This window comes from Eretmochelys imbricata, chromosome 1, assembly GCF_965152235.1.
Source record: "Eretmochelys imbricata isolate rEreImb1 chromosome 1, rEreImb1.hap1, whole genome shotgun sequence".
NCBI lineage: Eukaryota > Metazoa > Chordata > Testudines > Cheloniidae > Eretmochelys > Eretmochelys imbricata.
Window position 1 is genome coordinate 209,749,744 of NC_135572.1, and position 22,959 is coordinate 209,772,702.

At 43.5% G+C, this 22,959-nt stretch overlaps 1 protein-coding gene across 1 annotated transcript in view; it reads right to left on the reverse strand.

The window, feature by feature from the left end:
- Nucleotides 1-22,959, reverse strand: part of MAN1A2 (mannosidase alpha class 1A member 2) — a 311,536-nt gene that overhangs the window by 68,642 nt on the left and 219,935 nt on the right. The window contains exons 7-8 of the mRNA XM_077823277.1: nucleotides 13,622-13,745; nucleotides 13,121-13,214 (exon numbers count right to left, since the gene is read on the reverse strand). Of these exons, the coding sequence (XP_077679403.1) occupies nucleotides 13,121-13,214; nucleotides 13,622-13,745 (218 nt within the window). The remainder of the gene's footprint in view (nucleotides 1-13,120; nucleotides 13,215-13,621; nucleotides 13,746-22,959) is intronic.

The window sequence follows — 22,959 nt, forward strand, 5'->3', positions numbered from 1 at the left end:
ACGAAGAAGAAATTTCCATTTGTGAAGAGTAAGAGAAAAAAATTGACCATTAATTCTAAAAAATATTACTCAAATGTCACATATCCTTGAGATTTCAGTGATTTTAACTATAGTGATAGAGTCTCATGCTTACGTTGACCTACAAGGATTCAGCGAACACTATAGATGAACATGTATATGCAAAGTCAGATCAATGTGAGAACTGCAAACACAGTTACATGTGTGGGACAGACAAGACTGTCCATGACCATTGCAGGCTGTTATATCCTTTTTTTATATGGTTCACGTCTTTTCACATAAGGCGTTAATACGCCTTGTTTCAAACAGTTAACGGTGACATGACAAATCTGCTGGCACCTTACTCATTTCTGGGCTCTTCCTTCCTTCCCAGTTGCTGGGGTCAATGTGACATGCTTTCAAGTTTGACTTCATTCTGTCTTTATATCTTTTTTACTGGCCACTATGAGAACAGGTGTCTCGCTTTAGCTGACCATAAAATATGGCCAGGGGTATTCTCGAGGCAGCCATATGAAAGAGATGCCCAGATCAATGCAGCTCAGCTTTTACGAGCATGCTTTGAATGCCTGACATCCAACAGCAATTAAGGATTTTTGATATTGGGAATATTTTCCCACCATTTGACTGTAAACAGACTGAGGACAGCGCATGTGGAATTAACTGAGTTTCCTAATGTGGGGGCAATAAGTTGCCCATACCTCTTAACCACACAGAAGCACTGCAAGCACGACTGCCCAATAGACGTTTAGCTTAGTGCTCTTTTTAACACCTCTATTGTTAACAAAGTTAATATTGCAACGTCAAGCACTCAAAAGTTAGAAAATGCCTGAATTACATCTACAATCTTGATTTAGTCTTTTATGCACATACATTATGATAGACTTTAATTACATGATCACACACTTTTTTTTTCCAGAGGACCCCTGTCTCAATCAGTGCATAGGATGGACAGTCTCACTTAATGAGCAACTATTCAATATTTTGTTTTATTCTCACTGTTCAAGGTGTAGCTCTTAGCTTTATTTACTGCACACTGCTCAAATCCTGCTCTAAATAGAGTACAGGTATTAACTCCCTGATGGGCTTTTCTACGATGCTTTTCACTATATCATTTGAGTGCTTCACAAACATTAATTTATGTTCACAACACCTCTGTGGGGTAGGGTGATGTCGTCCCCATTTCACAGATGGGAAACTGAGGCAGAGAAAGATTAAGGTCAAAAGCATCCATTAATTTTAGGTGCCCAGTTTGAGATGTCTAAGGCCTGATTTTTCAGAGTACTCAGCATGATATAGTAAGTTCTGTGTTCAAAGTACAGCTCCCATTGACTTCAGCTGAAGCTGTGAGTGCTCAGCACTTCTGCAAATCATAGATTCTAAAGGCCAGAAGAGACCATTGTGATCATCTAGTCTGACCTTCTGTATAACACAGGCCATAGAACTTCCCAAAATAACTCTTAATCTTTAGAAGAACATCCAATCTTGATTTAAAAATGGTCAGTGGTGGAAAATCAGACCCCAGGGTCTCAATTTGGGTGCCCAGAAAATGAGGAAAACACAATTTCTGTCCAACTGTGAAAAGTCTGATTTAAGTGACTTGTTCAGCATCACATAGTTACTCTATGGCAGAGGCAGGGATACAATCCAATTCTTCAGGGAAGCATTTAACTGCCTTAATCAGGGACCATCCTTTCTCTTCCTGCAGAGTTCCCTGTCTCATTCTTTACACACCTTCCAACCTCTGCAACAAATAATGCAGGGATTTTGCAGACCATAGCTTCATTCACTACACAATCCTGATTAATTCCCAGAGCACTGTCCATCTTGTGCACTGAATGAGGCAGGAGTCCTGCAGAAAAAATAGCATGTGATCATGTAATTAAAGACTATATCATAATGTATACATGGAAAGGGGTTAAATTAAGATTGCAGAGGCAGCCTTAATTTTGGTTTTTCCTAACTTTTGAGAAGTTCACTTTGCAACCTTAACATTCTTTTAATGTAATTTCCTAGCTTTTTGAAAAAGCAAACTGGAAAAAAAAAACAGATTTTCCATCATGTGTCATCATGTTGACACTTATATGGGTCACCAGGTGGATTGAAATCTTTAGATTGACAGAACAGCCCTCTACCATTTGAGTTAACAGAATAACTGATAGCAGCAGTAAGTTGTCACCCTCTATATGTACCAGCCACTAGGTGGGGATGAGATATACTCTGCCATTGGGTTTTGCAGCTATTTGCTGACAGCAAAGGAATGGTGAGACTCAGAAATCCTCAGTTCCATTCAAGGCTCTGGGGGGGATTATGCTCCAGTGATCAGACACTTCTGCCCCGTCACTGTCCCAGGCCTGTCTCACTTCCCCCCTACCAGCTCCTTATCCCAGTCTCCTTGCCCAACCAGTCCCTGTTTCCCTTCCATATGAGGAGAGATTAATAAGACTGGCACTTTTCAGCTTGGAAAAGAGATGACTAAGGAGGGATATGATAGAGGTCTATAATATCATGACGGTGTGGAGAAAGTAAATAAGGAAATGTTATTTACTCCTCATTACAGAAGATCTAGGGGCCACCAAATGGAATTAATAGGCATCCAGTTTAAAACAAACAAAAGGAAGTATTTCTTCACGCAACACACAGTCAGTCTCTGGACCTCTTTGCCAGAGGATGTTGTGAAGGTCAAGACTATAACAGGGTTCAAAAAAGAACTAGAAAAGTTCATGGAAGATAGATCCATCAATGGCAATTAGCCAGATTGGGCAGGGATGCAACCCCATGCTCTGAAGTGCCTCCAGCCTCTGTTTGCCAGAAGCTGAGAATGGTAGACAGGGTATGAATCACTTGATGATTCCCTGTTCTGTTCATTCCCTCTAAATCACCTGGCTTTGGCCACTGTTGGAAGACAGCGGCTAGAGAGACATTGGTCTGGCCCAAGTCAAGGTTCCTTCCCCACTCTGAACTCTAGGGTACAGATGTGGGGACCTGCATGAAAACCTCCTGAGCTTACTTTTACCAGCTTAGGTTAAAACTTCCCCAAGGTACAAACTATTTTACCTTTTGCCCTTGGACTTTTGCTGCCACCACCAAACGTCTAACCGGTATTATATTATTAGGAAAGAGTCCATTTGGAAATGTCTTTCCCCCCAAAATCCTCCCAAATGTTCCCCCCTTTCCTGGGGAAGGTTTGATAAAAATCCTCACCAATTTGCATAGGTGAACACAGACCCAAACCTTTGGATCTTAAGAACAATGAAAAAGCATTCAGTTTCTTAAAAGAAGAATTTTAATAGAAGAAAAAGTAAAAAGAATCACCTCTGTAAAATCAGGATGGTAAATACCTTACAGGGTAATTAGATTCAAAACACAGAGAATCCCTCTAGGCAAAACCTTAAGTTACAAAACTACACAAAAACAGGAATATCCATTCTATTCAGCACAGCTTATTTTCTCAGCCATTTAAAGAAATCAGAATCTAATGCATATCTAGCTAGATTACTTACTAAGTTCTAAGACTCCATTCCTGTTCTGTCCCTGGCAAAAGCATCACACTGACAGAGAGAGGCTTTGTTTCTCGCTTCCCCCAGCTTTTGAAAGTATCTTGTCTCCTCATTGGTCATTTTGGTCAGGTGCCAGCAAGGTTATCCTAGCTTCTTAACCCTTTACAGGTGAAAGGGTTTTTCCTCTGGCCAGGAGGGATTTTAAAGGTGTTTACCCTTCCCTTTATATTTATGACACCCAGAATGGCTGTTCTTATGTTCTTAAGTCAGGCTGCTCCTTTTCCCACTGTGCCTGGGTACCAGCTGGGGGAGCACTGAGAGCACAAGAGAATTTCCCTGCTCTCAGTGCCAGTGCCCAATCCCACAGCAATAGGGAAAATCCCCGTTCAGGCCCTACAACCTTGAAAATGTCAGCTCAAACAGTGAAAGTTTGGCAGATATAAGCAACTGAAAACAGGATCTTTATAATGCGAAGTGTCAAGCAATCTTAACTACAGACAGTGCCACCAGCTCCATATATAATAAGATTCAGGAAAGAGTTTCCTAGAAATCTAGTGACCTGCACCCATCATTAATGAAAAATAAAACTCCTTAGCACTGCAAGCAGTACACATATCAGCCAATTACCTTGAACAAAAACACTTGAAACAGACGGATAGCTTAAGCAATAGCAAGACTAGCTCAGTTTTTAAAAATATAATCAATTTTTTGTGTGTTTTTAATCTGCAGAGTACATCTTATGACTCGGTAGAAGCAGTTACCATTTGTGACAGGGCTTGGGTGGCCGGGCAGATAGATAGATCGCCTAGCTCTCAAGCTCCCTGCTGGCTGAGTGGCCTCAGTCTTTACGGCTGACCGGGGGGTTGGAGGAGACCCGGGCTCTCCCTCTCTATTGAGTCCCAGCCCATGTCCCTGTGTATGTCAACCCCTGAACAGCGGGGTTGGTGTCCTTCCCAGCAAAGAGTCAGAATCCGCTGCCCTAGGCTACTTCCTACCAGTCCATTAGTCTGTTTAATTTGGGGTGTGGTCCCTCTAGTCCAATCTACTGGGCGGCTTGCTTCCCACAGGACTGCTTCTTGAGTCCGGACAGCGCCTTCCTGCGGTCCCAGGCTCCTTTGGGTGGTGAGGGGGATCCCCACACTGTCTCTGAGGTTCACTCACTCAGTTACCTCCAGTGCTGGGATTTCCTCTGCAGTCTCCCTTGGCTCAGAAACCAGTGCTTACTTCCAGGTGGCTGTCCTGGCTGGCAGGCTGCTGTTCTGTCCCTTCAGGCAGGCAGGCAGCTAGCTCCTGCTTTTTCGTTAGTTAGGGTTACAACCTTCGAAATGCAAAAAATTCGGGATACCCCCCGCACAAGGCAAGCCATAACTCCAACCCCAATGCAACTCTGCAACCCCTCACTTCAACTGCCACTTATAGTATCTATAGAGATAACTCATATCGATAAGATTGATAACATCACACATCTCTCTCTCTAGCATGACTCAAACTCTCTCTCACACACACACACGCAGGTGCGCTTGCATGTTGGTGGGCAGACAGCTGCTGTATTTGCAGCAGGTTTGATCTGTTATCACTTAAACTGCAGAAGTGGCAACATTGCAGCATCGTTAGCTGGACACAGAAACTTTTAACAGTAGATATCCCAGTGTATTGTGATAATAATGCAAATCTTTAGACCCACATAAAAAAACCTACCAAATTTAATTATTTTTCTGGCAACTGGCAAATCCATAAAAATAACTGGCCAGGCTGGTCAAATACTGGCCAGGTGGTAAGCCTATCACCAGTCAGCCATGAACTGAGCTATCTCTCTTCTTTTACCCTCCCTCCAGGCCTGGCATTGGCTGCAGTTATAACAGGGTGGGGCTAGGTGAGCTCAAAGGCTCTCCTTAACCACTTTCCATGCTGATAGGTGGTTCCTCTGCTTCACCACACACTTATTTAATATCTTATTACAAACTCCTTGTTTCTGTTCATATATTGAGTGAATTCAAAGCTGCAGCAAAGTCTCTCCTTTTACATTTACACCCTTTTACATTTCTTGAGATCACAAGCACCCATGCAATGATTTCGAACTTCTGGAGACACTGAGACTTTTGTCTTGCACTTCAAAGACAAAAATCAGAGATAAAAAAGACTTCATAAGTAAGCCCAGTCCAACCTCAGCCTGTGCAGAATTGTTCCCACCAGTATACTGCCTGCAGCATTGTTCTCTGTCTTGTGTGATGAGACTTGAATAGTTTACATACATACAGGGCATGAATAGCTGGAAGTCAATAAAGTGATTCAGAGAAGATCGATGATCAGATGTACTTGCACTTTTCTGTGTACTTGTAAATTGCACCACATGTACAGACAGGAAGGGGCTGTACATATGCTCATGCAGTTTTAACCTAAACTTGTGAGGATTTGCAAAAAGAAAGGAGTACTTGTGGCACCTTAGGGACTAACAAATTTATCTGAGCATAAGCTTTCGTGAGCTGCAGCTCACTTCATCGGATGCATTCAGTGATTTTCCACTGAATGCATCTGATGAAGTGAGCTGTAGCTCACGACAGCTTATGCTCAAATAAATTTGTTCGTCTCTAAGGTGCCACAAGTACTCCTTTTCTTTTTGCGAATACAGACTAACATGGCTGCTACTCTGAAACTTGTGAGGATTTGTGTGCCTATGATGGATACCTTGAAAACTGGACATAAAGCTATTTGAAAATTTGGACCTCTGCATAGTATAGTAGGTGTTAGTATAGTATAGTGTTGTGAGCTGGTGGGATGAATATTCGAGTGTCTGTCTGCTGTGACCATTTGTTTGACCGTGTGCTTGTTTGTTCGAATAGTATGACCGTTCGACCATGTGGGTGTTTGATTGAAAAGTGTGAATTGGAAGTGCTTTGTTCCAGGTGGGCCTTGAGTGGTTGATTGGGGGGAAGGCTGTGTGCCGGGCCACCTGCTTCGAGCCAGCAGCCTTTTAAAAAGGCAGCCAGTTGCGAACTGAGGCCAGGCAAACAGAGGGAGTTTGCCTGGGAGTTTGCACAAAGTGTTTTTGCCTTTCAGGCTCCTGTGAGCAGTACATACAAAACCTGAGGAGCCTCTTGGAAAGAAGACATGGATAGTGAGTGATCAGCTGTTGTGACCTGCTCAGCATGTGCCATGTTTTTCTTTCTCCCAGAGGACAGACGCAACTTCGTCTGTACGAAGTGCAAGCTGGTCTGCATATTAGAAGAGAAGGTTAGAGGATAAGAGAACCAAGTATCAACCCTGCATTGCATCAGAGAAAATGAAGATTTTCTGGATAGAAGTCAGTGTTTGGTTCTGGAAGCAAAACGTGCTGAAGATTCAGAGAGGGCAGTGCAGAGCAGAGCCGGGAAGAATACTGGCAACACGAGACCTCCAGAGGAAGAAAGAGGAGAACCTATGTACCCCCAATGCAGAGAGAGGAAAGAAACCATTTTCAGGCTCTCTGCACAGGTACTACTGCAGAGAAGGATTTGGAAGAGCTCTCTGAGGGAAGGGATCAGAAGGAGACCCCATCGGCCGAAAGGTACGGGATGCATTATCCTAGGGATGGGGATGACCATCACTCCTAAGAGGAGTGGGGGGGTGGTCGGGGACTCCCTCCTAAAGAGGACGGCATCATCCATCTGCCGATCAGACTAGGAGACTCGAGAAGTGTGTCCTGCTTGCCTGGAGTTAGAATCCAGGATGTGACGGAGTGTTTGCCGAGACTGATCAAGATCTTGGACCGCTACCCCTTCCCACTTCTCCACGTGGGCACCGATGATACTGCCAAGAATGACCTTGAGCGGATCACTGCAGACTACATGGCTCTGGGAAGAAGGATAAAGGAGTTTGAGACGCAAGTTGTGTTTTTGTCCATCCTCCCTGTTGAAGGAAAAGGCCCAGGTAGCGACTGTTGAATTGTGGAGGTGAATGTGTGGTTACACAGGTGATGTCGGAGAGAGGGCTTTGGATTCTTTGACCATGGTATGTTGTTCCAGGATGAAGGATTGCTAGGAAGAGATGGGATCCACCTAACAAAGAGAGGGAAGAGCATCTTTGCAGGCAGGCTTGCTAACCTACTGAGGAGGGCTTTAAACTAGGTTCACTGGGGGATGGTGACCTAAACCGAGAGGTAAGTGAAGGAGTGGGATACCTGGAAGAAACACAAGGAGGGTGTTCTCAGGGGTCCGGATCTAATGCATCCAAGGGTGCTGAGGGAGTTGGCTGATGTGATTGCAGAGCCATTGGCCATAATCTTTGAAAATTCACGGCGATCGGGGGAGGTCCTGGATGACTGGAAAAAGGCAAATATATTGCCCATCTTTAAAAAAGGGAAGAAAGAGAACCCAGTGAACTACAGACCAGTCAGCCTCACTTCAGTCCCCGGCAAAATCATGGAGCAGGTCCTCAAGGACCCATTTTGAAGCACTTGGAATCCATTTTGAACCATTTTGGAGAGGAAGATGATCAGGAAGAGTCAACATGGATTCACCAAGGGCAAGTCATGCCTGACCAACCTGATTGCCTTCTATGATGAGATAACTGGCTCTGTGGATATGGGGAAAGCGGTGGATGTGATATATCTTGATTTTAGCTAAGTTTTTGATACTGTCTCCCACAGTATTCTTGCCAGCAAGTTAAAAAAGTATGGATTGGGTGAATGGACTATAAGGTGGATAGAAAGCTGGCTAGATTGTCGGGTTGAACGGGTAGTGACCAATGGCTTTGATGTCTAGTTGGCAGCCGGTATCAAGCGGAGTGCCCCAGGGGTTAGTCCTGGGCTGGTTTTGTTCAACATCTTTATTCATGATCTGGATGATGGAATTAATGGCACCCTCAGCAACTTTGAAGATGACACTAAACTGGGGGGAGAGGTGGATACACTGGAGGATAGGGATAGGGTCCAGAGTGACCTAGACAAATTGGAGGACTGGGCCAAAAGAAATCTGATGAGGTTCAACAAGGACAAGTGCAGAGTCCTGTACTTAGGAAGGAAGAATCCCATGAACCGCTACAGGCTGGGGACCAACTGGCTGAGCAGCAGTTCTGCAGAAAAGGACCTGGGGATTACAGTGGATGAGAAGCTGGATATGAGTCAGCCGTGTGCCCTCATTGCCAAGAAGGCCAACGGCATATTGGGCTGTATTAGTAGGAGCATTGCCAGCAGATCGAGGGAAGTGATTATTCCCCTCTGTTCGGTACTGGCGAGGCTACACCTGGAGTATAGCGTCCAGTGTTGGTCCCCCCACTACATAAGGGATATGGACAAATTGAAGAGAGTCCAGCGGAGGGCAACGAAAATGATTAGGAGCTGGGGCACATGATTTATGAGGAGAGGCTGAGGGAACTGGGATTGTGTAGTCTGCAGAAGAGAAGAGTGAGGGGGGATTTGATAGCAGCCTTCAACTACCTGAAGGGGGTTCCAAAGAGGATGGAGCTCAGCTGTTCTCAGGGGTGGCAGATGACAGAACAAGGAGCAGTGGTCTCAAGTTGCAGTGGGGGAGGTCTAGGTTGGATATTGGGAAACACTGTTTCACTAGGAGGGTGGTGAAGCACTGGAATGGGTTACCTCCGGAGGTGGTGGAATCTCCATCCTTAGAGGGTTTTAAGGCCGGGCTTGACAAAGCCTTGGCTGGGATGATTTAGTTGGTGTTGGTCCTGCTTTGAGCAGGGGATTGGACTAGATGACCTTCTGTGGTCTCTTCCAACCCTGCATTCTTGACCCTTGCACTGGCATGGCATATGTTCACCAGGAGTGCTTGTACTGTTGCACAGTTCAGTGCACCATGGGTGGATATCCCAGTGTGCAACTTGGCCTCATATTTTGGGAAATTTGGACAATGCATGTTGAATCATAGAAGATTAGGGTTGGAAGAGATCACAGGAGGTCATCTACTCTAACCCCCTGTTCAAAGCAGAACCAACACCAACTAAATCATCCTAGCCAGGGCTTTGTCAAGCCAGGTCTTAAAAACTTCTAACGATGGAGTTTCCACCAGCTCCCTTGGTAACCCATTCCAGTGCTTCACCACCCTCCTAGTGAAATAGTTTTTCCTAATATCTAACCTAGACCTCCCCCACTGCAACTTGAGACCATTATTTCTTGTTCTGTCATCTGCCACCACTGAGTACAGCCGAGCTCCATCCTCTTTGGAACCCCCTTCAGGTAGTTGAAGGCTGCTATCAAATCCCCCCTCACTTGTCTCTTCTGCAGATTAAATAAGCCCAGTTCCCTCAGCCTTCCTCATAAGCCATGTGCCCCAGCCCCCTAATAATTTTCGTTGCCCTTCGCTTCAATTTGTCCACATCCTTTCTTTAGTGGGAGCCCAACACTGGACGCAATACTCCAGATGTGGTCTCACATGGTCTTTCAGTGTCCGCATAGCATTGTCCGTTTCAGTAGAGAATGGTTTAGACTCCTTATAGGGTAAACCTTCTATTGTGTTCTGCAGCTCCTTTGGAATGCCAGAAGCCTGCAGCCAGGAAGAACACCTCACAGAAATTGCAAAGCGTATAGAACTTGAGACCATATCAGTAGTATGTACTGCTACTTGAAGGGATATCTAAGCCGTAAGGCATCTCTCAGAAACCAAAGCCAAAACCTGATTCTCATATTCCTCTAGCAACTTGTCAGCAAATTTAGAAATTGCAAAAAAAAATAAAATTACATTTTGACAAGAGAGCCTAATAATTAGCAGCTCTCATTTGAAGAGAGGTGGTAGAATAAATATTTTGCCTGTATAAATCTAGCCTCTTAAATTTCATATCCTTGGGAGTGGCTTTAGGACAGGACTGATGATAACCACCTACGAATAAGAAACAGGTTGGTTAAAGAAATAGTCAAAATCTTGTTGAGGGACTTGATATCAACTGTCCATTTGCTTGGCCATACGAGGTATAGAGGCTGGGGTCTGCCAGAGGGTTTTTGCTGACTCCAGAAAGGCTTCACTGATAAAAAGGGCAATTCCTTCTGGGACAGGAGTCTGTAAAATATCAAGGAGGGTGTGCAAGTTATGTTGCACACGCTCCTCTTGTACTCCTCGAGAAGTGGCCTCCTGAAAAACTGAAGTCCTCTGTGGGGTGGGGGAGACGTCAACCCTGGAGTGATGGCTTCATCTGGTGAAAAAGAATAGAGGGTGAGAGGGGAACATCTAAGGGTTCCCCTACTAATTCTCCCTCCTCCTGAGGATTGCTGTCACCTTGATAGCCATGTTCAGATGCTCCCCAAAGAGCTATAGGATGACAAAGCTACTGTGAGTCAGATAGGTTCTGGAGATGGGGTGAGCATCTCAGGACTTTAATCATAAATTAACTTCTAGAAACAGGATGTTCATCTGACTCAAGATGCAATACAAAACCTTAGCTTCAAACTCATATTTCCCCTAAGGAGATTTCATAACTCCTCCAATAAACTGAAATCTAGGTATTCCATGTATCCATTCTAAGGTAGCTGAGGTTTGGAGTTACAGTTTTGCATTGCTGTGCAAGTCAGATGAATGTGGGGAGTACACTGCGTGTGACTTGGAAGTGGAAAGTACATCTCCAGGATGGGCTGAAGTGTCTCACTGAGAGAGGAATGATTTGACATGTAGTGGGAATGTGTGAAGAAGACCCTCCTTAACGTGGCATTTTCTTGCTTTTAAAATTGGTTCTTTGTGAGCATGTAGAGAGGGTGAGAAGAGAAGTAGCATGCCCTGTAGCAACCATAAGTAGCTTAAATAATAGCTTGAAGGCAGTGAGTTGGCTTCATGCTGTTTCACATCTGATACTCCTTGATGAAACATAGGAGCCAGAGGTGCCAGTACGGGGGGATGACGAGGGTCACGCGCTGCCCCTGCATCGGCACGACCACCCTCCGCGGGTCCCTCCCCTTTTTTTCTGGTGGCCCTGTGGACCCCCCGACTTTTCTGGTGGTGCCCCTGCACCCCTTTTTTCTACTGGCACCTCTGATAGGAGCCTTGTCGTATAACAGGCTTAATCAAAACTGATACAAGCTACAAAAGTGAGATCTTGGAAGAGTGTTGTCGTTTTCATAATGTACTAAAATACTGTAATGATAAATAATAATTAATAAATAGTGTGTAATAAGCATGTCATAAAAACACATTTTATATTTCCAAGATCACTGCTTTTATAATTTATGCTGAGGTAAGAGAGAAAATCTCTGGAAATATTAATTTTTAGGACGGGGTTCACAAGACTTGACATTTTAGTGAAAGGGGTTTGCGGGTTGTTGAAATTTGGGAACCACTGTCTTAGATTAATACTGTAGATTCCATGGTTCAGAAAGGACCATGGGTGATTATCTAGTCTGACTTCCAAAATGTACTGGAGACATTTACAGTGGAATTCAATCTTAATTATCACTTCAGACAAATCCCTTCATATTCCGTCTCAGTGACAACTGCATTTGAGTTCTTCTCATGTTGGACACAAAAATAGAAGCAAATTCCCCATTTACAAGTTCTGTGGAAATTCTGCTAGGCATTTAGTGCTAAACTCTGGCCCCACTGAAATCTGCCACTGACTTCAAATGGGACCAGAATTCATTCTTTAATGACAAGATAGGTTCATCAGATTTTTTGTTGTTTTTTTTTAAATGAAAGATACTGGATTGACAAGTCTTGGAGCAAAAGAACTCTCTTTGTCCACAGAACAAATACAATACCATAGCAATGGCTTCAACTCTGTCTTGGAAGAATCAATTCAAGGAATCATGTATGTCTCTACAACTTAGTCAATGCTTGCGCTATCTGCTTGCATTGCCATCAAAGGGTCCAATTTTAGTGTCTTTTGTGAGGATGTTTTTTATGATGCATACCTCTGTCAATTAGAAATTAGACTGATACCAATTCACTTCACGTAGGCTACTGAACAGAAACCCGATGGCTAAAAATTTTACTCACGACCAACCTGCAAGCTAATGGTTAAAGGTCCTATAGTCCACCACCAATCCCATACAGTCAGAACCGTCCCAAGGGTACAGCAAATCGGGGTAACCGCTCCTGGCCCCATGCTTTGGGGGGCCCCACAGGCTGGCGTGATTGGTCCCGGAAGTGATGGGTCGGTCCTGGAAGTGATGGATTCGTCACATCCACCCCAGGCCCTTCACCCCCTAGGGACGGCCCTGCATACAGTTGAGTTATAATTACCTCTAATTAGTACTCCCACAAACTGTGACATCTATTTGCCAGGTGGCTCACAGAAATGTGAAACCGTTCTTCCCACTTTTGAGGAGGTCCAAGAAAATCGAAGAAACAATTTCCAACCTTATAACTATCATTGAAGACTTTGCTGATCAACATAAGTGAGGGAGAGACACGAAGTAATATGGGAAGTGCCTTTGGGAAAAAGCACAGTAAGACTTGATCAAGACAGCCAAATGATCACTATGAGAGGTAATAAATAAAAGATAATTTCATTAAATATCTTCAAGTCCTGGAAACCCTTTTGCACGCCAAATACAAATGATCCTGTGTATTCTCTAGCCTCCTCAATTTTAGAGTCGTTCTCTCTTACATTCATAGTAATTTTTCCTATTCATTATTCTGAGTGTATAAGATACATTTTAATTACTAAAAAAAATTAATAAAAATACTCACGCTGACCCCAGCGCCCAGTCCTTGGGTTCAAATAATTTGGATAAAGCCCATTAGGACGTTCCATTTTTTGAAGTAACTTCCGAATGTGCATGACCTAAATTAAAGCAAAAGTCAGGATCACCAAAAATAATTTTCATCTACCTTCAAAGTTTGTTTAAATCTGGACTTTCTTCTTCAACTGCAATTTTTCATAATTTAATTAAACAGGCTTCTTGTGGGCTTTTTCTAGATGGGTACTTTCTTTTAATGGCTACTCATGTAGACATATGTCATGAGCATCATTTCTAAATATCTGTACAAAAAATAAAAAAAGATCTTGTCTTCATAATTTTCTGCTTTGGAGAGCTATGCATTTTGGTAATATAAATGCAAAGAATGAAATAATTGGTCTGTTACCAAAAAACATGATTGTAATCGATCAGGCCCTCTCATTCCTAATCAGATTCACAGTACACAACTCTGAGTCTTCTTATAACATTAGACTCTGAGCACAAAACTAACCTTGTTGTAGTAGACAGGGTCCCCAGTCAGGTAGCTAAGGTGGACAAATTCCATGTGCAGAGTACCAAATTCAGCCAGGATGCTGCTGCCTGCAGAAGCCCAGCCCCAGTTTCGACCCACACCACTGAGTTGCAACAAATGTAAAGTGAAGCATGAGAGGGGGAAGGAAAGAACAAACAGTTGGTCAGTGAAAGGATACCGTCAATATTCAGAGAGTGTGGGTAGTAATCACATCACATTAAATTGCCTCTTAGAAGAGCTACATACAACAAGTTGATATTAGCCTATATCTAGGATAACAACAATTTTCTTTTAAAAATAGGCTTCACAACTTGATAATTCAAAAAACCTTCAGAGTTAAGCAGCAAAAGGCCATGCCATAACCTTAGGGTATATTCTCTACACAGCTCTCTATATGCCCAAGCAGTCCTTCCCATGTCTATGCTGCTATTTTTAGGAGTGTAGTGTCCTGGGTGCTGTGAAAGGCTCCAGTAGTGGCAAAAAGCTCTGGAAGTAGGGAAGTAGTGATGGGGAAAGGTTCCAGCAGTGGATAAGGCTCTGGCAGGGGGAAGGCAGCAGGTAAAGGCTCCAGCAGTAGGGAGGCAGTGGGGAAAGTCAGCAACTCCTTATTGCTTCCCTACTACCAGAGACTTTCACTGCTGAGTGCAGCTACACACCACAGTATGTATGCAGCCTGCTTTTCACTGCAGCATGTAGCTACATGTAGCCTACATGCTGTTGCAAGTGTAGACAAGACCAAAGTGCATCTGAAAAGCTTCCCACAAAATCAAATCAAGCACATATGGTATTCGCTCTCTTTGGATCTCACCAAAGATAAGATCCCTCAACTATCACTGATTTAATACAATTTGAGAGCACTCATCATTTTGGAGGATTGGGCCTTTTAATCTGTAAAGTTAAACAGTAATCCTTCCTGCAAATTATTTCTCGTTCAAAAACCACCATTGAAATTGGATTTGAGCTGGATGTCACTAGTGAGCCTAAAGCCAATTAGGAATTTGCTGTTGTCACATTTAATTTTTAAAAGAAACAGCATATTCAAAAAGTAGAAGAAATATGAGAGAAAAATCAGCAGGAATCAAGGAGCAGGATTTGTATCCCATAACTACAGACAAGGAAGCAATTATTTTATCTCAATAAACACTGTCTACATAGACATCATGGCCTGTGCCTCAATGTTTTGGTACAGCTAACCACAATAAGGAAAAATGAAGTGTTTCATGCCCTATTTGCTTCTTAATTTTTTTCAAATCAACAAAATTGGAGTCAAATTCAACACAATACAAAGGCTGCCAATTTTCACTAACCTATCTAACCCCATAAATTACAGTTAATAACCTATCTAACCCCATAAATGAAATAGAAACATTTCTAGATGCTGTTTAATATTGTTTAAATAGACACATATAACTTGGATGCATAATTTCTATATCTATTCTCTCAGATGGTTTTAAAGCAATACACAAAAGTAGTAATCCTTTTATTTGTTTTGATTACAGCTATATTACTGATATCAGTTTTCCTGAGCTCCAAAAACTCCAGATTAGTTCTGCACATGTAGACTGGTTAAAAGGATGAGGAACCAGAGTTTGAAATGCAAGTGAATGATAATGTCATGGCCTCACTATGAGGCAACAGAACAAGTCATCTCGAGGAATTTAAAACTGGCTTTTAAGCCAGTGAGCAGATTCACCAGCCAGGGTAGTCAAAATAAAGCCCAAACTCTCAAGATTAGTTCCAAGTCCCTTTCCTCAGGGCTGGTTTTATTAATAAACAGAATCTACAAAAGTCTCAAAACAACACAAAACATTGAGTACCAGAACCCCGTTCTGCTTTCCACAAGCTAGGAAAAGAGTGGATATGCCCCTCCCTTTAGGTAGCTATTCCTGGCTATCCCCTAGACCAGTGGTTCTCAACCAGGGGTACATGTATCCCTGGGGGTATGCTGAGGTCTTCCAGGGGGTACATCAACTCATCTAGATATTTGCCTAGTTTCACAACAGGCTACATAAAGAGCACCAGGGAAGTCAGTACAAACAAAAACTTTATACAGATAGTGACTTGTTTGTACTGTTCTATATACTGAAATGTAAGTACAATATTAATATTCCAATTGATTTATTTTATGATTCTATGGTAAAAATGAGAAAGTCAGCAATTTTTCAGTACTAGGGTGCTGTGTCACTTTGTATTTTGATGTCTGATTTTGTAAGCAGTTTTTAAGTGAGTTGAAACTTGGGGGTATGCAAGACAAATCAGACTTCTGAAAGGGGTACAGTAGTGTGGAAAGGTTAAGAGCCACTGCCCTAGGCCTCCTCTTTGGTCCCTACAGAGGGACTTCCTTCAGGGTTTTTTGTTCAACAGTGGACCCTTTACTATCATGTGCTTTGTCTGGAAACTACAAAACCTGGCAATTCCCATTCTTAAAGGGCCCAAGGGCGATAGCAGGCACACTCTCATGCATGTATGTACCTCATGGCCCAGTGCCACCCTGAAGATACTGTTCTATTAGGGTTATCATCTGGCTGGTATTTCACTGGCCTGGCCAGATTTTTTATGAATTTGCCAGTTGCCAAAAAATAATGTAATCTGCTGGGCTTTTCTTATGTGGGTCTAAAGATTTGCATTATTATCACAACACACTGGGATATCTAATGTTAAAAGCTTCTGTGTCCTGCTAAAGGTGCTGAAGTGCCCCCAATTCCACAGTTTAAGTGATAACAGATCAAAACTACTGAAAATACAGCAGCTGTCTGCCCAACAACATGCAAGCGCACCCTGATGTGTGTGAGAGAGGGTCTGAGACACATGAGAGTGAGGAGACTGGCAATGTTTTCAATCTTAACATCTTATGTATATGTGTTATCTCTCTAGATACTATAAGGGCTTGTCTACACAGCGGAGGTGTACACACTGCAAAGCCACTTTTTGTGATGAAACTCCTCAGTTGCAGTGCATAAAACCACCTTGACAAGAGTCATAAGGCTTTTTATGCAAAAGTTTTAGCTCCATAGTGCCAGTGTAGACACCGTGCTTGATTTTTGTGCTGTTAGTGGCCTCTGGAAGGTGTCCCACAATGCCCATCCTGACCACTCTGGGTCAGCAGTTTCAACTCTGCTGCCCTGACACCAGATAAACAACCTTCCAGGGCCCCTACCCCTTTAAAGCCCCAGGAATTTTGAAATTCCCTTTTCTGTTTGCTTGGTGTGCAGAGCTCACATTTCATCCTCCCCAGCAGCCATGGCGACACCATGCAGCAAATGATCTCCCCCTTGGAGCAGTGTAGAGCTGCTGGACCTGATGAGTGTTTGGGGAGAGGAAGCTGTCCAGTCCCAGCTGAGCTCCAGCCATCGGAATTCCAACACCTATGGGCCAGCTTGCGCAAAAAAGGCTATGACCGGGACATGCTGCAGTGCAGAGCGAAGGTGAAGGAGCTGAGGCACACGTACCAGAAGGCAAGGGAGGCAAACCGTCGCTCTCTTGCTGCGCTCCAGACCTGCCGCTTTTATAGGAAGTTGGATGCTATCCTCGGCGGCTATCCCACCTTCACCACCAAGAGCCCCATGGATACTTGGGCAGGTCAGGAGCCAGTGGAAAGTGGTCCTAGCCCAGAGGAGGAAGTCCTGGATGAGGAGGTGGAGGCAGAAGAAGATGTGGAGCCCATGCCGGGGTTGCCCGGTGCTGCGTCCAGTCAGGAGCTGTTCTCCACTCTGGATGTGCCTAGCCAGTCTCAGCAGTCGCTCTCTGATGAGCCAGAAGCAAGAGCGGAGACCCCTGGTAAGTGGTTTTGCTTTGTGAAGTTCTGAAGCAGGTTGAGGGCAGAGAAATGTACAAGGCTGACTGTGTTTCTGTGTGCTGGGCATTTCCCCGTGCAGCTAGGCAGTACGGTGAAACAGGGAGTTTATGCACTCCGAGATTTCACGGGAATCCTCCAGAGAGATTTCTAGGAAATTTTCCTGGAGGTTCTCGGCAATCTTCTGCCAGAGGTTCTTTGGCAGAGCAGCTTTGTTCCTTCCCCAAATTGAGAGACACTTTCCCACGCCACTCTGCTATTACTTGGGCAGGGACCAAAGATGCACACAGGCGAGCAGCATAGGGACTGGGGTGGAAGCCCCAAGCGTGTAGCAGACGCACTCTTGCTTCCTTGCTCCCCCTCAGGCGTGAGATATCTTCCATAATGAGCGCTGCTTGTGGAAAATGGTGAGAAAGTTTAGACTGTTGCCCCCCATAAGTGTCTTGTGACCCTTTCAGATTTTATTTCTGCAATGAACAATGACCCTGCCCCTAGGTGCACTCACCATGCTTGGGGTGTTCACCAGCATGTGTGCTTGAATAGGGTCACCTAGAAAGTGATAGGTATGTTACCAGTGGTGTATTTTAATGCAATGTTTCAATGCTCTGCATGTTGTTAACAATAGTGCTACTGTTTATTGTTACTTGTGCCTCTCCAGATAAGACCTTGAAAGGCTCCCCTCTTCACACAAGCAGCAGAGCATCTGCGCAGGATAAGAAAATGTCTGAGACGGAGCAAGGAAGATATGTTCTGGGAGGTGCTACAGCAATCAGAGGCAGAAAAGACTGAACTCAAGCAGTGGAGGGAAAGCGACAAGCAGGAAAGAAAAGAAAATGATGCATACAATAGGGACACCACGGAGAGGCTGATAAAAGTTTTGCAGCTGCAAACTGACATGCTGCAGTCCCTCGTAATGTTCCAGACTGAGAAGCTGCATGCCCGCCCTCCCCTTCAGCACAGTCAGAGCTCTTTCCCAGGCCCTCCCCAAACTCCACCCATGCATTCCTTTCCAATTTCTGCGATGGCACCTGCAAATCAACAGGCACTTTTATCAGTTCCTTACATTGAATCTGAAGCCTTAATAATCACAACTGCTTCCGAGCCTACCAAATGTAATTAACCATTGCAGTCCCAAGCATAGCAACAAACATTACTGGTTTTCATCTTCAAAATGTTGCCTCAAGGCATCCCTGATTCTTATTGCACCCCCTCAAATAGCCCTGGTATCTGGCTGTTCAAAATCAGCAGCCAGGAGCTGTGCCTTGGCAGTCCACCCCTGAGTAAACTTTTCACCCTTCCCTTATTATGCAGCATGCAACACACAGTTATGACCATGGGAATATTTTCCTCATTAAGGTCTAAACTTCCATAGAGGCATCGCCAGTGCGCCTTTAATTGGCCAAACTCACATTCCATGGTCATCCTGCACCTACTCAGTCATGGCATTAAGCGGTATGCTGGGTCTCCCAGGATCACTATGGGCATTTCAACATCCCCTAGGGTGATCTTCTGGTCTTGAAAGAAAGTCCCTGCTTGCAGCTTCCTGTACAGGCCAGTGTTCCTAAAGATACGTGTTTCATGCACTTTTCCAGACCATCCCATGTTTATGTCAGTGAAAGGTCCGTGGTGATCCACAAGAGCCTGCAAAACCATGGAGAAGTACCCTTCCAATTGATGTACTCCGTCTTAAGGTGGACCAGTGCTAAAATTGGAATATGTGTGTCATCTATTGCCCCTCCGCAGTTAGGGATACCCATGTCTGCAAAGCCATCCACAATGTCACGCACGTTGCCAAGAGTTCTGGTCTTTCACAGCAGAATGCTGTGACGGGTTTGGTCACAGAAACTCCCTTAAGACTGTCACTAGATGTGCTGGGATACCACTGAGAGCAAACCCCCTGCCAGAGAAGGTTTCCCTCCACTCCCGTCTTGCTGAGTTAAACACTCCAGTCAGCTACAGCACAGACCAAGAGGTTGGGTCACGCCCCCCTGCAGTGCACAGAAACTAAGATTCACTTAGCCCAGGGGCTTCTCAGTTAACAGGGACTTTCCCAGCACCCAGTATTCAGTCTTTCTGGGAGCCTAAACCCCAAATAAATCCATTTTACTCTGTATAAAGCTTATACAGGGTAAACTCATAAATTGTCCGCCCTCTAAAACACTGATAGAGAGATATGCACAGCTGTTTGCTCCCCCAGGTATTAATTACTTACTCTGGGTTAATTATAAGCACAAGTGATTTTATTAAGTATAAAAAGTAGGATTTACGTGGTTCCAAGTAATAACAGAGAGAACAAAGTAAGTGACCAAGCAAAATAAAACAAAACATGCAAGTCTCAGCCTAATACCGTAGGAAACTGAATACAGGTAAATCTCACCCTCAGAGATGTTCCAATAAGCTTCTTTCACAAAGTGGACTCCTTCCTAGTCTGGGCCCAATCCTTTTCACACCAACATTGTAGTTTATGGCCTGGGGCCAGCAATCACTCACACCCCCATAGTTACTGTCCTTTGTTCCAGTTTCTTTCAGGCATCTCTTTGGGGTGGGGAGGCCATCTCTTGAGCCAGCTGAAAACAAAAAGGAGAGGCTTCCAGGGCCTTTTATATTCTCTTTCTTGTTGGCGGGAACCCCAGAGCAACAAGGTGGAATTTGTAGCTGGGCAAGTCACATGTCCATGAATGATTCAGCTTTTTGCAGGCCGATGCCATTGTTTATATGTTAGTTTGAATGTTCCCAGGAGAGCCCAGATGTGGACTGGCATCTCCCAAAGTCCATTGTCAGTTAAGTGTTTCTTGATTGGGCACTTACTCAGAATAGTCCTTTCTCAAGAAGCTGACCAAATGCTTCACTGGTGCTACTTAGAATCAAACACATTGAGATACAAGTACATAGCCAATATTCATAACTTCAAATACAAAAATGATACACACATATAGACAGCATAATCATAACCAGCAAATTACAACCTTTCCATAGACACCTTACTTGACCTCCTTTGTACAAGATTTGGTGCAACTGTAGGACCTTGGTTGCAACAATGATCTATATTGTCACAGTTCATGTCAATAATGTCACAGATGTGATTAATGACCTTGCACACTTGCGTTAACAAAGCCCAAAAACAAAGCCCCCACTCCAAACTGATTCGCGACCGACTGGTAGCAGTCTGGAGTCGCCACACTGCGATTGCCATGCACTTCTCCACCAAGAGGACAGGTCTTATTTGGGTGTCCTTGCGTCGCAGCGCTGGGGTGAGCTTAGCATTCAGTTCCAGGAAGGTGGCTTTCCGCATCCAAAAGTTCTGCAGCCATTGCTCATCATCCCAGACCTGCATAACGATGCGATCCCACCACTCTGTCCTAGTTTCCCGAGTCCAAAAGCGACGTTCCACCGTGTTCAGCTCCTCCGTGAATGCCGAAAGCAATCTAATGTTACTGCTTTCTGTGTCAGACACCACGTTAGGCAACTGTGACTGCCGTTGCCTTCGTAACTTCAAGAATAACTCCACTGCCATTCGCAATGTTCTAGTAATAGCTAGCAGAGCAGTGGAGATCACTGTGGGATCCATTCCTGCAGAGAGATGTGGCGGAGCGAGCAGAAAACAACGGACGTTGAAAAATGCCACAAACTGAAGATGGAATGCTGGGACAGAAAGCAGTGTATCACAGGGCATTGAGTCCAGACCCATAATGTGCTGCAATCCGCTTCGCTTTGCCACAAGACCTAGCGGCAGAATGGGGAGAGCTGCACTGTGAGATAGCTACCCACACTGCACTGCTCTCATTGTCAATGAAAATGCCCCAAGAGTAAACGCACTATGCCACCAGTGGGTTCTGCAGGGATTGGTCCTAGGCCTGCTGTATTGGATGTAGGCTGGTTGAGTACTAATGAAAGAGACTGCTCCCTATTGATTCTCCACTGAGAACTACTTTTTAAGATCTGTCAGTTAGCCAGTGCTTAATCAATAGAGAGTGCTTTAGTGATACTGTATAGTGCTAATTTTTAATCATAATGTCATGCAATATTAAGTCAAACAGTTACAAAAGTCTAAGTGTATTACATTTATGGAAATAATTATATTCCTATCCTTTTATTCTTTATTAATTGAACCCCTAACAGCTTTTCCATTATTCTGCCTGGGATTGATGTAGGCCAACTGTCCTATAGTTATCTGGATCATCCAGCTTGCCCTTTTTGATTATTGGCACAATATTAGCAGTTCCAGTCTTCCACAATTTCCCTGGTGTTCCAAGACTTATTAAAAATTAGCATCAATGGAGCAGAGATCTACTCAGTCAGCTTTTTTAGGGCTCTTGGATGCAAGTTATCCAGGCCTGCAGATTTAAGAATGTTTATCCCTAGTAGAGATTAACATCCTCTCCAATTATTAATGGACTGGAAAATATTTCATCATCCTCAAGGCATACAAACACATTATCCTGCTTCTTTCCAAATACAAAAAAGACATATTTATTGAACACTCCTGCCATTTCTACATCAGTATTAACAATTTTACCATCTCCATTTAGTAATGGGGCTACACAATTGCTAGGATTTGCTTTCCTAAAATACTTTAAAAACTTCTTATTGCTCTTAGCCTTGCCAGGCATGGATTTTCTGCTGACCTCTTTTGCTTCCCTTATCAATTTACTATACTTCATAACTTCTAGTTTATATTGATAGCTATTCACATCTCCTTTTTTCCATTTGTTATATATTGCTTTTTCATATCTTATTTCTGCCTTCACTACACCCCTGAACCACGATGGGCTTTTTGATCCAAAACAGAGTTACCCCATGTCGGGTGCAATACCTTATGTGTTAGAAAATTATCATCTATAATTCTCTGCAAGGTGAATCTTGAGAAAGTTAAATACTAGGACTGTCAAGCAATTAAAAAAATTAATCTCAATTAATCACACTGTTAAACAATAACAGCATACCATTTATTTAAATATTTGTTGATTTTTTTTACATTTTCAAATATATTGATTTAAATTACAACACAGAGTGTACAGTGCTCACTTTATATTTATTTTTTATTACAAATATTTGCACTGTAAAAAACAAAAGAAATAGTATTTTTCAATTCACCTAATACAAGTACTGTAGTTATCATGAAAGTTGAACTTACAAATGTGGAATTATGTACAATAAATAACTGCATTCAAAAATAAAACAATGTAAAACTTTAGCGCCTACAAGTCCACTTAGTCCTATTTCTTGTTCAACTAATTGCTCAGACAAACAAGTTTGTTTACATTTGAAGGAGATAATGCTGCCTGCTTCTTGATCACAATGTCACCTGAAAGTGAGAACAGGCATTCATATGGCACTGTTGCAGCTGGTGTCACAACATATTTACGTGCCAGATGTGTTGAAGATTCATATGTCTCTTCATGCTTCTTCCACTATTCCAGAGGACATGCGTCCAGGCTGATGACAAGTTCTGCTTGATAACAATCCAAACCAGTGCGGACCGATGCATGTTCCTTTTCATAATCTGAGTCAGATGCCCCCAGCA